Source organism: Aythya marila (assembly GCF_965140915.1).
Source record: "Aythya marila genome assembly, chromosome: 9".
NCBI lineage: Eukaryota > Metazoa > Chordata > Aves > Anseriformes > Anatidae > Aythya > Aythya marila.
This window is the reverse complement of record NC_139050.1, coordinates 26,225,532-26,239,355: the sequence shown is the minus strand read 5'-3', so window position 1 is coordinate 26,239,355 and position 13,824 is coordinate 26,225,532. Positions and strand designations below refer to the sequence as shown.

The window sequence follows — 13,824 nt, the reverse complement described above, 5'->3', positions numbered from 1 at the left end:
TCTGTGCGGTCTCCGTGGCGACGCGGCGGGCGCAGGCGCTGCTGGGCTGCCCTGCCTGAGGCCCTGTGCCCTGGGGCCGGTGCCAGCAGTGTGAGGCGAGCCCTGCAGGGAGCAGTGCCTGAAGCCACCGCTGCTGCCCTGGGGCTGTGGTGCGGTGTGGCCATCTGGTGTGACAGCAGACTGGGGCCACGGGGGCCTGGGCATGGTGGGGCTGTGGCTGCCTGCCTGAGGGGAGCTGGATCAGGGCTCACGGAACTTGGTGCCGCTGGGGTGGGTGCTCAGCTGCGCTGGGGTGCTGTGTGGGTGGCACAGCTCTGTGCCGTGTTTGCTATGGGCCATCTGCCATGGGCAGTGTTAGACCCAGGCTTGGGCTTCGACCCACAGCAGCGTGGATGTGCTTTGCTGTCTGGACGTGGTGTCTGCAGCTGTGGTGGCCTCACAAGCACCCGCGTTACCCAGGATGATTGAGGTACTCACTTTTAAAAATGGAGAGTGTGTTGGCAGTGGCACAGCCACAGCGTGGAAGCGCTTAGGCAGTGCCACGCTTGTGGTGAACTCAGCGGTTCCTGCAAGACCTTGCATTTTTCCATTTGTTTAAAGTGGAAATGCTTTTAGGGAAAATACTCAACAATATGTTGTATCAACTCAACAGGAATAAAATAAAAAATCCAAGGTACAGCTCCTGATGCCTCGTATCACCCTGTCACAAGCTGCAGTCAGGTGGTGTTGGCATGGCCGTGCCACTACGCCTGCTGGCGCTGCCACGATGCAGGACATGCTGGCGCTGAAATGCTGCAGGGCCTGCAGGCTGCGGGCAGAGCTCTCCCCCAGCTGGTGGCACTGGCCCTGCAGTGGTCCCACTGCTGCTGGTCACCTCGGGTGGTGTTTTCCCAAGGTGCATTTCTGTCTGTTTCAGTCAGATTGCTTTGTTTGTGGTCAGGAGTTTTGTTAATAAAACCAGGCTGACTTCTGCGATGTTTGTGAGTATTCCAAGAAACTTCCATAACTGATGTGCTGCTGCTTTCCTTGGCAATGTGCTCCTGTCCTGCCAGCCTCTCCCGCCCCAACCTCAGACATCGCCCTCAGGAGGTTGTGCCAGCTCCTCTGCACCCGGTTTTGTAAGAAAGGAAACAATTTCATCAGGTGTTGGAACCAATGTCACATGTTCATTCACTGATCTAAAGGGGAAACACAAGGCTTATTGGCAGTTCACGCTGAGGTATTCCTTATTCTAAACTCAGTTGTAAGAAAGATACTGGGTGGTGTTTCTTTTTCTTTTTTTTCCCTTCTGTAACATGTAACAAACTGTATCTGTTTCTTCACAGGAACTGAATGGTGTAGGAAACAACGGTGAAATTGTGTTAAATTATCTACTGGGGGTTACTAGCAACATTGGACTAATTTAATTTCATGAATCCTGCTACAGTCAAAGACTTGCTTCAGTTTTGTTTTACACAAAAAGCTCTTAAGCCCCAACTGTCAGTAAGAAAAATTGTCTTCCACTATAAATGTTACTGAGATACGAGAAAATGAATTAAATTCTTAGGAACACTTGCTTAACAAGTCCTGCTAAATGCACAGGTGTTAACTCTTGTGAAAGCCAGAGCTTGACTTTGATCCCGCGTGAGCAGGAGTAAATTAGTACATTTGACTGATGCTGCTGGAGTTCTGCCAGCACAGTGTAAATGAGATCAAATGGAGGATCTTTACAGGAACTGAATACAAAAAGATTACAGTAATTCCTCGTGTTTTTTTTTTTGTTTGTTTGTTTTGTTTTGTTTTGTTTTGTTTTGTTTCCTTTTCCATGATCACTTCCAAATTCTCAAGGACAGAACAAGCTTCCCCACTCTGAAGCTTTTCTTGTAATTCTCTTGTGCTTTTCTATGGACTACTGCCAAATGCTGTGTGCTATTTGTATAGGACTTTGTGTCATAACTCCAGAAATCTCTTCCCTGATAGCATATAGTTAGGACTATTTTTCTTCCCCATGTATTATTTTACATTTATTCACACCAAGCTTCATCTGTCACTTATCATGTAGTTTTCCGCTATTGTGGGGCTTACTACCTCCTGAGTAATTCAGCAGGCTGTGTAACCTCACAACATATTGCCTCTTCCAACTGGAATCTTAATACTCTGCAAAGTCACACGCAGAACTAGTATTTTTCTTGATTCAGACAGAAGGCTTCTGGTAGCAGAGGGGGATTCGCAGGCAGATTCTGCTCCAGTGGCACGCTGAGATTTCAGTTTGCATGAGTCAGGCTAGGAATCAAATCCTGCAGCCCCTGAGCGGCTGGAGGAAGAGCTCAGCGTGTTCAGCGAGGCAGGGAATACCGAGGGACCTGGAAGCAATAGCCGTTACCACACATGTGCATTAGTGCAGTGTAGTTTTTGCAAAATATTTATTACAAAATAAAAGTAAATATGGCAACAAAACTTAAATAGCAAATGACATGACACTGGCCATAAAGCTCTTGCTATATTATTCTAGTCAGTCTTTTACAATAATCAAGTATGTCTCCAAGGGAAGCTGCATGTAGACAGCTTGAATATATTTCTATATTATTGGCTCTAGCTGTTTGAGATGTATTAAGTTGTGTGTCTCCTGCTTTCACCAGTATCCAGCTGTGAGCAGCTGTGCCTTGTGCTGGGCTCCCTGATCTCCCTAAAATGGACCAGAGCAGGCAATTTGCATGCTCTATAAAACCTGCTATGCTTCAGCCATCCTCACTCCCCCTTTTTTTTGAAAACACAGCAAATAATCTATGCCCATCCCTTTTTAATAAGGTAGCAAGAAATGGAGTAGCAACACTGAAGTACCTATTGATCTACTTTGAGCCACGTCTCTTGGGAGGTCTGTGAGAAGTTGCTTGGATTTCTTTCTTTTCCCGCTTACTGAAAATTCTCAAAAGTCACCAGTGGGAGTAAGTCTGTTTTCAGACAGACTTACAGCCTAAATGCTGAAAGGCTTTCAGGTGCACTCCAAACAGGAATGCAGTCCTTCAAGTCTTTTAAGTCATACATCTAATGGAAGCACTCTTTAAATAAAATATAATTACATTTAAAAAGGTGTCCGTGTGGGGGGAAATCTTCCTAAGGCACCCAAGAATTTAAAAAAACTTTTCTTGCTTATATTACTTACAGGACACTTTTGTTCCTCTTCTCTCCAAACTTAAAAATGCTGGCTAGTTAGGAACCTTAACATACACAAAGACATAGCTGAATATCATTTAAAAAAAAAAAAAAACAGAACAAAAAGAAAATTCTTGGTAAATGTAAAGCACTATGTCAGACAGCCAAGGGTTTCACTAACTACACAAATATATCACGGACAACACGTAGAAATGGTCACATTAATTCCAAGGTTTCCATTGTCAGCGAAAAGGTGTGCTATAGCTGTGTCGAAAACTAGGCAGTCACTGTTGAGTATGGCAGCAGACACCCCGTCGTGGATGGAGCGGGGTGTTGCCTCCCAGGTCAGCCGGCGGCGGTTGCCGTTCAGCTCCAGTCTGTATGCAAAGTTCTCCGCTTGCTTACGGGTGCCGATGAGCAGCACGATAGCGAAAAACTGCTGATGACCTTCGTACTTCTCTTGTTTCTCCAGCACCAGCATGAAGTGGTGACCAAAGCATGACTGCATCATGACCCAGTCAACAGCACCTGGAAGGTTAATGTCTGTGGCAAGAAAAACGATGTCTTCTCCCTGAAGGGTGGTAATGCTTTTGTGGGCATGCATAAGGTGGGACATCACGGCTTCCAGAGATCCCTGCCATTTACAGGAGGCTCCAGGACACGGGCAGGAGTAGGGACGATACTCACATATGTCTTCGTGTTCTGGCTTTTCTGTGTGATGTAGTGTCAGAGAGCAGCCTGTCGTTGCGTACTGGAAAAAGACCAAATACAAGGCATCAGGAAACATGCCCAGCATAACTGTTCATTGCTCCCACCTGTGATCAACTAGCACTCTCGTTTTCATTGCAAATTTTATATTAGATACTTTTATTTAGCTCTGAACTTAGAGCTGAGCTTATTTTTTTTCCCTCTTAGGAATAGGTTATTCCTGTACTTCGTTGTTGCTGTTTGTTTTTAATGCAAGCACTTAGATAAAATGGATTATAAGGTTGAGTTGTAAATAGATTTGCTGATGTAGTTAGATCTGATCAGCTGAAGTGGTCCTGGTATGAATTTTTCTTTTCTTTAAAATGAAAAAATGATGCTAGTTTGGGCAAACAGCTACTAGAGCGGTGTATTTTTAATAAATACACCTAATTACCATCACAAAGCAAATGCACTTCCATTAAACTAAAATGCAGAATCCCAACAGTTTTAACACTGGAACAGTTTCAACATTGCAGTTGTGAGGAGTGGGAAGACAGATGATGATTTTTTCACTGAGCGTGAGGCGGGTGCACCAATAAGCACCATGTGACTTCTCTTAATGTCACTGGGCACCTCCTGAAGGTTAATCTGCTTTAAACAAACAGGGATGCTTTTCCTTTTTCTACAGTGAGTTCAGTGGTCTACACTGACTACATTGCTTCCTCATTACCTCTAGAGAGAAAAAAAAAATCCTTCCTGTTCTTTCCAAGGGCATAGCTGCCCCAGCCTGTAGAGAGCTGTGGTGTTATCTACAACACTGCTAGCACTATCGCAAAGGTTATAGCTTGTGTGCATGGCTGCTTACAGATGCTACAACACTTCCTTGAGGACAGACATTCTTCTTTGAGACTAAATGTGAGGACCACATCTTTGCCATCCTAAACAGCACGTCTGAAGTGCCAGAAGGCTGGCTGAAAAAAAACAAGTCTGTATAGACTTTTGTTTTAAAAAGTCAGCAAAGGAAACTCCAACATTTAAATGCTTATTTTTGGATTAATACAAGTGGAAGAAGTTTAAGCTCAAAGGGTTACATGCCTGAGATGCAAAAAGCCAGAATCCTCTTCAGCTCTGGCAAATCACCCATGCTGCAACACAGTGCTAGAAGTACTAGGACAGAAACTATAGCTTGGGCTTCTGTAGGAGCTTGTTTTATAAGCCATAATATGGTAATGTGGGCCTTCATTTACTGTGCCTGCCCCTGCTGCTTAATCCTCTGCTAAAGGATTTATTCGCACATGTGAGCAGGAGATGCAGGAGGGCAGAGGTGTGCTGCAGTGCAATGGGACTGTCCTCCTGCCAAAGAGAGAAGCCCCATCAGGCAAACACGCGGATCCCGTGCCAGCTGCGTCATCACCGTACATTTCTTCTGTTTTCTCCCCACGTTCATATCCCTGTTGACGCTTCAATCGCACTGCACTGTGTTGCAGAGCTGCTCTGATTAACAAAAACCTAAGTAAGAATATATAGCTGTTGGTTGGGCAAAACCAGACGTCTACATAGACCAACATCCTGCCTCAAAAAGTGACCGGTGGTGAACATAGCAAGAGCATGAAGTAAACACTGGTGGTTTTTTCCATCACTGTGTGACATACCTCCTTTTGTTTGTTCCTGAACACAGTGCTGCTGGTGACATTTGGCGAGCCCTACTGACAATGGGAGATTGTGAACAGAATTACAGAATGGTTTCATTTGGAAGAGACCCTTAAAGATCATCTAGGAACAGAGAAAACTTGCCGTCCTCATGCTGCTTGGCAAACATCATTGGTATTCACTGTACCCCTCATTCACACTGAAAAGTCTTTAAGTCTTTCCCTGTGTACAGGTTATACAATACCTTTGATCTACTTGCACCTTCTACCTTTTCCACTTCTACTATGACCTTGATGAGACAGGAACCAGGGCTGCATGTGGTATTAGCGCACATGTGCCACTAATGCCTGGGTTGATGTGACTGTTTTATGCTTTTTTGTTGTCTTTCTCTCCATTTCTAGTATTCCAGTTTTTAGAAGTATTATGTACTTGTTTTCACAGTATTTTATTTAGCACCATATTTGCTTTCCTAAGAGGAAACAGCTCAGAAGTCATCATGACATATATAACATAGCATTCCATATTTTTGCCATATATGTCACTTCAGAGGTGCTGGCCTGGGCTTCACTTTGACAAGATATCTGAGTGTCTTAAAGCATTCTGAAAACATTGTCTAAGCTTGAAAGTGCTCAGCAGGGACAGGCCAGTATTGCTGACCTCATAAATGCAGGCAGGCAGGGACACGGGATTAAAGTAACTTGTCTGGAGCCACGAGGGAAATCAGTAGCAGAGCTGGGAATAGACTGCCAAGTCCAAATCCCTATCCTGCTCCAGCCAGCAGACTCTCCCTGCAGTATACAAGTAGCTTGAGATACAAATTATGCTTCCAGGAAAGAAAAAGCCTGCCTGCTCCTGTATGTATGTAGAACAGCAGTGTTCAGGGACACAACAAGGATTTACACTCCCTTGTGCTTTTCCCTCCTGTGTTTTGTAGAATATCCATCCCTGCTTTTAAGATCCTTCCATCCTTTTAAAGCTTTCATTCAAGCTCAGTGACAGACGCTCAGCCACATCTAGCAGTGATGTGAGATCTGCTGGAGACACACAGCGGGGTCCAGCCCCCAAACCAGTGAGCCTCTGTGCTTCCCAGAGTCTTATGCGTGTGAGAGAGAACGTTTGGGCTGCCAGTGGCTGCCTGGTAGAGTGCCTCGAGAAACTCTGCTGTGCTGGCAGTGCTGGGCGTTCTGCTACAGCTCACCTGGGAAAGGGCCAGTGAGCGCTGTGCCATTAAATACAGAGTGCACAGGCCCTATACATGTGTAAATAGGGTAACATAGGCAGACCTCCATGTGTAAGGGATCTCTGATCAATTAAAGACATTAAACAGTAAATATTAAGCAAAATAAGCATGCATTTTTATCAGAAAGAAAAGCAAAAGACCACTTTATTTGAGTTTATTGTGTCTTAGAAATATGTACGATCTTGTTTTAGTTTGTTGAAAATCTTAAAAATGACTCTTTTTTAAATTAAGAAAATTGCTGAAGAGGCCGTACAATAGGCATTAGATAACATACAGAAGTTTACACACAATACTAACATGAATATGCTATTTGTCTGCAAGTGGTTTGCGTACGTAGGAAGCCTGTCATTCTTGCCCTTGAAGTGATGGTGTAGCAGAAGTGGTCTAAGGACATACAGCACCTCTGCCTACCTCCTACCACGTGTCTGAAGAAAATCTGAGGGAGTGATCAGTCTGATATATGTAAGTTTATTTATCTTTATATAGCTTTTCAGTTTATATACAGCCTTACCTCACCTTCCAGTTTTAAAATCCAGAATGGTACTATTGGCTGTGAGGTGCAGGAAGGCTTTCAATTTATTGCTGCAAAGTGGAGCCTAAGAGTACAATAAAATGAATTTACTGGATTCCTTTTTCTTCAAAGGATCAGAACCATCTGAAAACTCAGAAATATGGCAATACCTCTACTTAGAGATGGCTGTATTAAAGGATCTTGGAAGACCTTCTTTATGTGAGGTACCTCTGTCCTAGCTCCCAAGATGCAGCCACCACTCCTAGGAAAGCTAGAAAGAATGATGTTTCACTCCCCCAAAGAATCAAGCCCTACGTACATACATTTTTTTCATGTATTTTATAACTAGAAAAGCCAATTTATTTGTTATACATAAAACATCTTGAAGTTGAATTAATCACACCGCTGAGAACTCACTGATGTACCTATCCATGAGGGGTCACCCCCCCCCATTATACATTGCTAAATGCTGCTCCACAGACCTGCCCAACAGGGCTGCCATCTGTGTGTGAACAAACACTGATTTTGCTATTGGATATGCTTGCCTTGCTGTTGAAGGTAAATTCTACCATAAACTGGAACACAAACAGGAACTGCCTAGAGTTTTACGGAGCACAGATCAGGAGCAGCCATCTCCATGTCATTTCCATGGCCACTGCCAAGGTAACTCAGGCATGAACAGCTCTGTTTGTCAGGTCCCATTACAAAAGGCTAGCAAAACACAGCAGCATGCAGACCTCTGCTACTACACGTGGTTATATGAGGACTGTAGTTCTGGAGATAACAATTAAGAACACTTACAGCTCTACTTGCTTTCTAGTATACATTGGATTAAGTGGTTAAATATAAAAATGCCTCTCCTATGCTATATTGCTCAGTTAGCCAGGTCACAATTCCAGCTTTTAGCAGCTAACAATCACAATATATCTCACAAGATTGCTGTAAAAGTGGCTTTTGATGTCTGTTCATGAAGCCTTGAAATCACAAGATTTATTTCATAGCCGGTTTTGCACAAAAAATCTCAATGTCGCAGAACCTATTTACAAAGTAAGTCAGCTTCATGACTAAAGAGCACCTTTACATTATTCCACTTGCACTTTTTTAAAAGATGAGGAAAAAATACTTTAATATTCATTAATTAGGTGTTTGTGTGTGATTATGATTGTACTTAATTTTCTGTATTTTGCTTTGGACACTAAAAGCTGTATTTTCAGTAACTTTACTGTGATTTTAAGATTTAAATCTCCCAGGTTTTTTTTTTTCGTTTTTTTTTTTCCAGAAGCCATGTAAATTTGGGAACTACATTATCTGCATTTCTTTCTTAAATCTTTTATGAACCCTCAAAGTGGCTGCAGACACAGGCAGCACCAAATCCCCATTTTCTGTCAGTGCTATCATGTCTCAGCCCTACTTATTTCTGGTACCACTCACAGAGTTATTTCTAGAACTACACAGAACTATTCTGGAAAGACAACTGCTTTTAATTGTTCTTCCGTGTCTTCTGGGGCTCTTTTTTTTTTTTTTAATTCTATTTAAAAAAGATTCCCCTAACTTTGTTAAAAATCCTGGTGCTGAAGCAGCGCCGCTGCCTGCCAGCTGCAGCACGAGGTGAGGCGGTCCTCGCCCCGCCGCTGGGTGCTGCTGCGCCACGAGCCCTGCTGGGCGATGCTCAGCTCCGCAGTGGGTGCTTGTGGCTTTGCAAGCACTGATGTGAGAATTAGTCTTGACAGTCTCCTTGCTGTTTCTGGGTCTAAGAAAGAACAGTGAAAACTATTAACATATGCTAATTTAATTTCGCTGCTCTTGGGAAAAGTGAAAGCAGAAGAACAGGAATTACTCATGGTAGAAAAAAATCCACATAAAAGAGAGGGTGTGAGAAGGTAAGTGAAGCAGAGCCCTATTCACCTCTGCCTCCACAGGGCACTTCGGGGTGCCCAGACAACTGGGGGCAGAGAGACCTTGAACGGATACTGGTGAGTACGAAGGAAGCATGCCCCTGCCTGGGGCAGGAACGGGACGCTGGCCGGGACGCCAGGTGGGCACGCTGCCCATCGTACGCTCTGTGCGGCCTGAGCTACACAACTCACCTGTGCCAGAGGCACGCGTGCGGTAACGGCAGCGTGGCCAGGGGCTGCCAGAGACATCCAGAGCCTGCCTGCAGAGCTTGCCCAGCTCCTCTGCGCTGGGCCCCAGAGCCGCATGGACACGCTGCTATCCCCGCACCGCTCCAGAGCCCCCGCCGTGTGCTGCGGCTCCCAGATGGGCTCTGGCCTCCTGCTGGCATAATGCCTCACGGCAAAGCATACTGACTGCTGCCCCTTCAACTCTCAAATCCTCACACCTCTGCATAAGCCCATGAGCACCGTACCAAGAACCCAAACATCCCCAAGCCAACACTAACCCAGCATAGTCAGTCCAGCGCACCTTGGTGGGAGATTCTAGCACAGAGCCCAGCCTGGGATCATTTCAGAGACCACCAAAACACTGCTGGCTCAGTCTCCTCAGTCCCAGTCCCGTAACCAAAAAGCTGAGCTATCTGATGCCCTGGGCTTCCTGAAGGCACTGCAAACCTCCAGCCTCACTTGCATCCCTCCTGTCTGCAAGCTACTGCTTTGAAGAGCATGACGTTAACCACAGAACTAACACTTGGAAGAACTTTTGGAAATACTGCTTTCTTAATTGGTTTACATGTGCTGGTCTTTTTATTACTGTTTACATTTAGAGAATGCCCATCTGCAGAAGTGCTTATAGCTGATGTACCTGAACCAAACCTTGACTGACAGTTGGGTCAATTCTTGGGTTAGGGGAAGGCTCTTTTTTTCTTTTCTTTTTTTGAAACGTACTTATCTTTATTGGTTTCTATTCCCTTACCCATGGAGAAAGAAAACCTAAAGGCATGAACAAGCCAATCCCATCAATTAAGGGCTTTAGAAACCTGTTACCAATGGAGTAACTTAAAGTCTGACAGGCAAAGTTAGGAATGCCTCATCCTCTTCAAAGGAAGAGTCTGCAGGCTTGTTCTTCTTTTTCCCATACTTTGTTTAACTGTATCATGTGGGGAAGAGCAGGTGTCCTGCCGGGTTGTTCCGCTGCTGGGCAAATTTGCATGCTGCACGTATCAGTGTTGCGTTTCAATGCAAAAAACAACGGTAAGGATTCTGGTCAGAGGAGCTCTTCCAATGTTGATGCATCAGTTTCACTAAGGATGACTAGAGAATACCAGTTGTCACAGATTAGACTGACGAGACGCTTCAGAAAATGAAAACTAGGCCAGTATTTGTCCTAGTGAAAGAGAAAAAAAAGCAAAACAAAACCCAACAACACAGAAACGCCCTGACAGAAACATCCTGACTGTTCTTATTCCCTGAGGCTCAGAGCCAGCCACTGCTGGGCACCTGACACGCTGCCCTTCCAGCAGCGCTTACCCGAGAGAGGGCCCGTGCAGCAGCACTACGTGCCATCTGCTCCTGCTCCACGAGGCTGCCTCCCACGCAGGAGCCGCGTGGTAAAACAGCCCCACGCTGCCAGCAGCTCGGTGCGGTGCCCGCAGCCATCCCGCTCTGCCTTGTGGCCCAGCCAGCTCTCAGACAGGTGCTCTCTCACCACCGCCTGCGCTTGCAGAGCTGCTGGAATTAACACAGATGATTCACTCCGGAGGTGCCATTATTCCCGTTGCATCGTTAATGACTCCTGGCTCCTGCGGGCCGGCTAGAGAAAGGCTGTTTAGGGCCTGGCTTTGGCAGGCACCTGCGATGCACGGCTGCTCTGCGGGCAGCTCCCACCAGAAACCTCAGGACACGGCTCCACCAGTCCTGCTTGGCTGCTGCTCCTCACTTTGCCTCAGCCAGCTCCCTATTTCAGATCTTCCTTCTCATATTCCATGTCAGCGATGGCTTCAGCAGTTCCTGTGTCTGTCCCACCATCTCTCCAGCCTGTGGTTTTAAAGTGCTTTTGCTACTGCGGAGCCTAAGCGTTGAGGGACTCCAGGAAGATGTAAAAAGGGCCCACTCAGCACTGCCCACACCCTGATAAATGTGCACTAGGAAGGATATGAACTTTAGAGCAGTTCACCTTGTTCTTTTAAACAGAACACTTACTTGAAAAAAAAAAAAAAAGACTTAAATGTTTAATCTGAATACTTGAAATAGTACTGAGACAGAATGGACTTCAAAAAAAAAATAAATTCAGGCATCATTACTGAACTGACAGCTTATCAGACCCTGTCCTTCCGAAGGAGGATTGCAAAGAACTAATGGGAGGGTTGGGAACAGGATTCCTGCCACCTCCATGAAACTCACTCTCTCTCAACTAAGCATCACCATAGGTTAAAACATCTGGAAAACAAAAAAAACTTCTAGTCTTAGAAAGTACTGATTATGCCAGACACTAGGACAAAGTTTAGACCAGGATTTACAGCGAAAGATTCGTTACAGGTTTGTTTCCAAAGGCTGGCGGTTCTGCCATCACGCCGTGTCACTTTAGAAACCTGCAGAAGCACCGAGCAGGCCAGCGGAGGCCCACACGCGCTTCCTTTGCTGTTCTGGGGGCAGCGCCGGGCTGCGGGCACGTGCGGGACCCCGGCCCCGGCCCCGACCCCGACCCCGGCCCCCGACGCGGCGGCCCGGGGCAGGTCCCGCCCGCCCCTTACCTTGCAGGGGAAGAGCACGGCCGAGGCCACCTTCTCCATGGCCAGGTTCCTGATGCTGGGGGTCAGGGAGCCCCGGCAGGTGGGGCAGAGGCTCAGCTTCTGCCGGCATTGGTTGCAGACCAGGTGCCCGGCCTGGCACTGCAGGATGGGCGGCAGCACATAGTCGAAGCACACGGGGCACTCGAAGAGCGACGTCAGCTCGTGGTGCTGCGGGGACACCGGCCCGCCGGCCCCCGACAGCACGGCGGCGGGCACGGCCGAGGAGCCGCCGCCGGACGCCGCGATGGTGGCGGCGGCGGCGGGAGCGGCGGCGGCCGGGGACGGGGCGTGCGGCTGCTGCTGCTGCTGCTGCTGCGGCGCCGGCTGCTGCTGCTGCTGCTTGCCGCAGGGCTTGCTAGCGCCGGGCCCGGCGGAGGACGGGCGGCTCATCGCGCCCCGCGCCCAGCACCATCGGGCCGCGGCCGCCCGGGAGCCCGCCGCGCCCGGCCCCAACGCGGCGCTGACGCAAGAGGCGGCGGCGGCTGCGCGAGGCCTCCCCCGCGGCCGCTCCGAGCATGCTCCGGGACGGGGCTGCCCCGCGCCGCGCGGCACGGAACGGGACGGAGCCGGGGCCGGCGGAGGGTGCAGGGCCCCGCGGCTGGCAGCTCAGCAGGGCCGGGGGCGCAGCACGGCCTCCAGCCCGTGAGCACGGGGCGTGTGCCGCCAAACGGCCCGGAACGGGCAGCGCAAACGGCATTGCTCGGGGAAACGGAGGCGTGGGTGTGGGCACGGGGGGGACGGGGCGCAGGCTGCTGCGCTGCTCTAGGAGAGGCTCGTATGGAAAACGTGAAAAAGAACAATAAAGGATATTTTACTTTAAAGTGTTCCTTACAATGAGTTACTTCCTTCTGCAGCACTGTTTTAGGTGTGAGGATCAGATGGGAAAATAAGTTGGGCTGTTTTAATTCCCCAGACAAAGAAGTTTGAAAATAAAATGCGATATTATAAACATCCTGCATCTTAGAAACCTTGGAGGAGTGAAGACAGTCTTAGGACAGAAATCTTCCAAGGTCCTTTTTGTTTTACAGCAAGACCAAAGAAAAAAATGAACGTTTTCTTGTAGATGGCAGAGCTGTAGGTAAAGGTGCGTATTTTGTGTAAGTCTGATAGTCATCGGCCTCCTGTGATTTCACGGCTCTCCTTGCTCTGGGATTAGATGCAGTCCTGAACTCATACAAAACACTGTTTCAGTGCTCCTGAGCAGCACAACCCATCTGGGTGACCGTGAGCACCGAAATACAAGGTTACTTACCCAGTCAGCAAAACGTTCAAATTACATACATCAGTTTTGCAAGAGTTCGCCTTGTGACTTGACTCTTCATGTCCTTAAATGAGCAATAGTTTCTTCTGAGATACCCACAGCAAGCATTATTAACACTTCCCTAAAATGGTGTTATTATCAAAGTTCTTCTAGCATGTACAACTGCATGACTCATTCTTGACTCTCAGCCTTGTGAAAATTTTAATGAAGGCGCTATCTGTTCTCAACTTTCATTAAAAAGAAGGTGCCTTATTATCAGAAGTCTGTTATTTTTTTTTTTTTTTTGTTCTCTTGTTTGTGAAGTACTGTTAAACCTTGCAAGATGACACAGCGCAAGATACAAAAAAAAAGAGAAATCCTTTACTATGTAGTTCAGGTGATAGTGTTTTGTTGTTGTTTGGTTGTTTTTTGGCATCTTGGAATAAAATTACACTTAGGATCTTCACCAAAGAATCAACAAACTGGTTCTGATTAAAACTGAGTTCACAGCTGAAAGCCGTACTCTTGATAGTTAACTGCTGGGAGGGGAGGGAAAATTGAATAGATTCAGGCATAGTACAGTTGAAATGCTTTATTTTCAAACCTTGTACCATTTTCTCTTGAAGTTATATGACTGAAAAAGGCAATAGTTGATAAGGTTTCAGTAAGTTTCCCTG

At 46.8% G+C, this 13,824-nt stretch overlaps 1 protein-coding gene across 1 annotated transcript; it reads right to left on the bottom strand.

The window, feature by feature from the left end:
- Window positions 1-2,385: 2,385 nt before the first annotated feature.
- Window positions 2,386-12,480, bottom strand: SIAH2 (siah E3 ubiquitin protein ligase 2). Its single transcript, XM_082767611.1, has 2 exons — window positions 11,869-12,480; window positions 2,386-3,883 (listed from the first exon to the last, which is right to left on the bottom strand). The coding sequence occupies exons 1-2, from the start codon at window positions 12,295-12,297 to the stop codon at window positions 3,326-3,328; spliced, it is 987 nt and encodes a 328-aa protein (XP_082623737.1). The 5' UTR covers window positions 12,298-12,480; the 3' UTR covers window positions 2,386-3,325.
- Window positions 12,481-13,824: the final 1,344 nt, after the last annotated feature.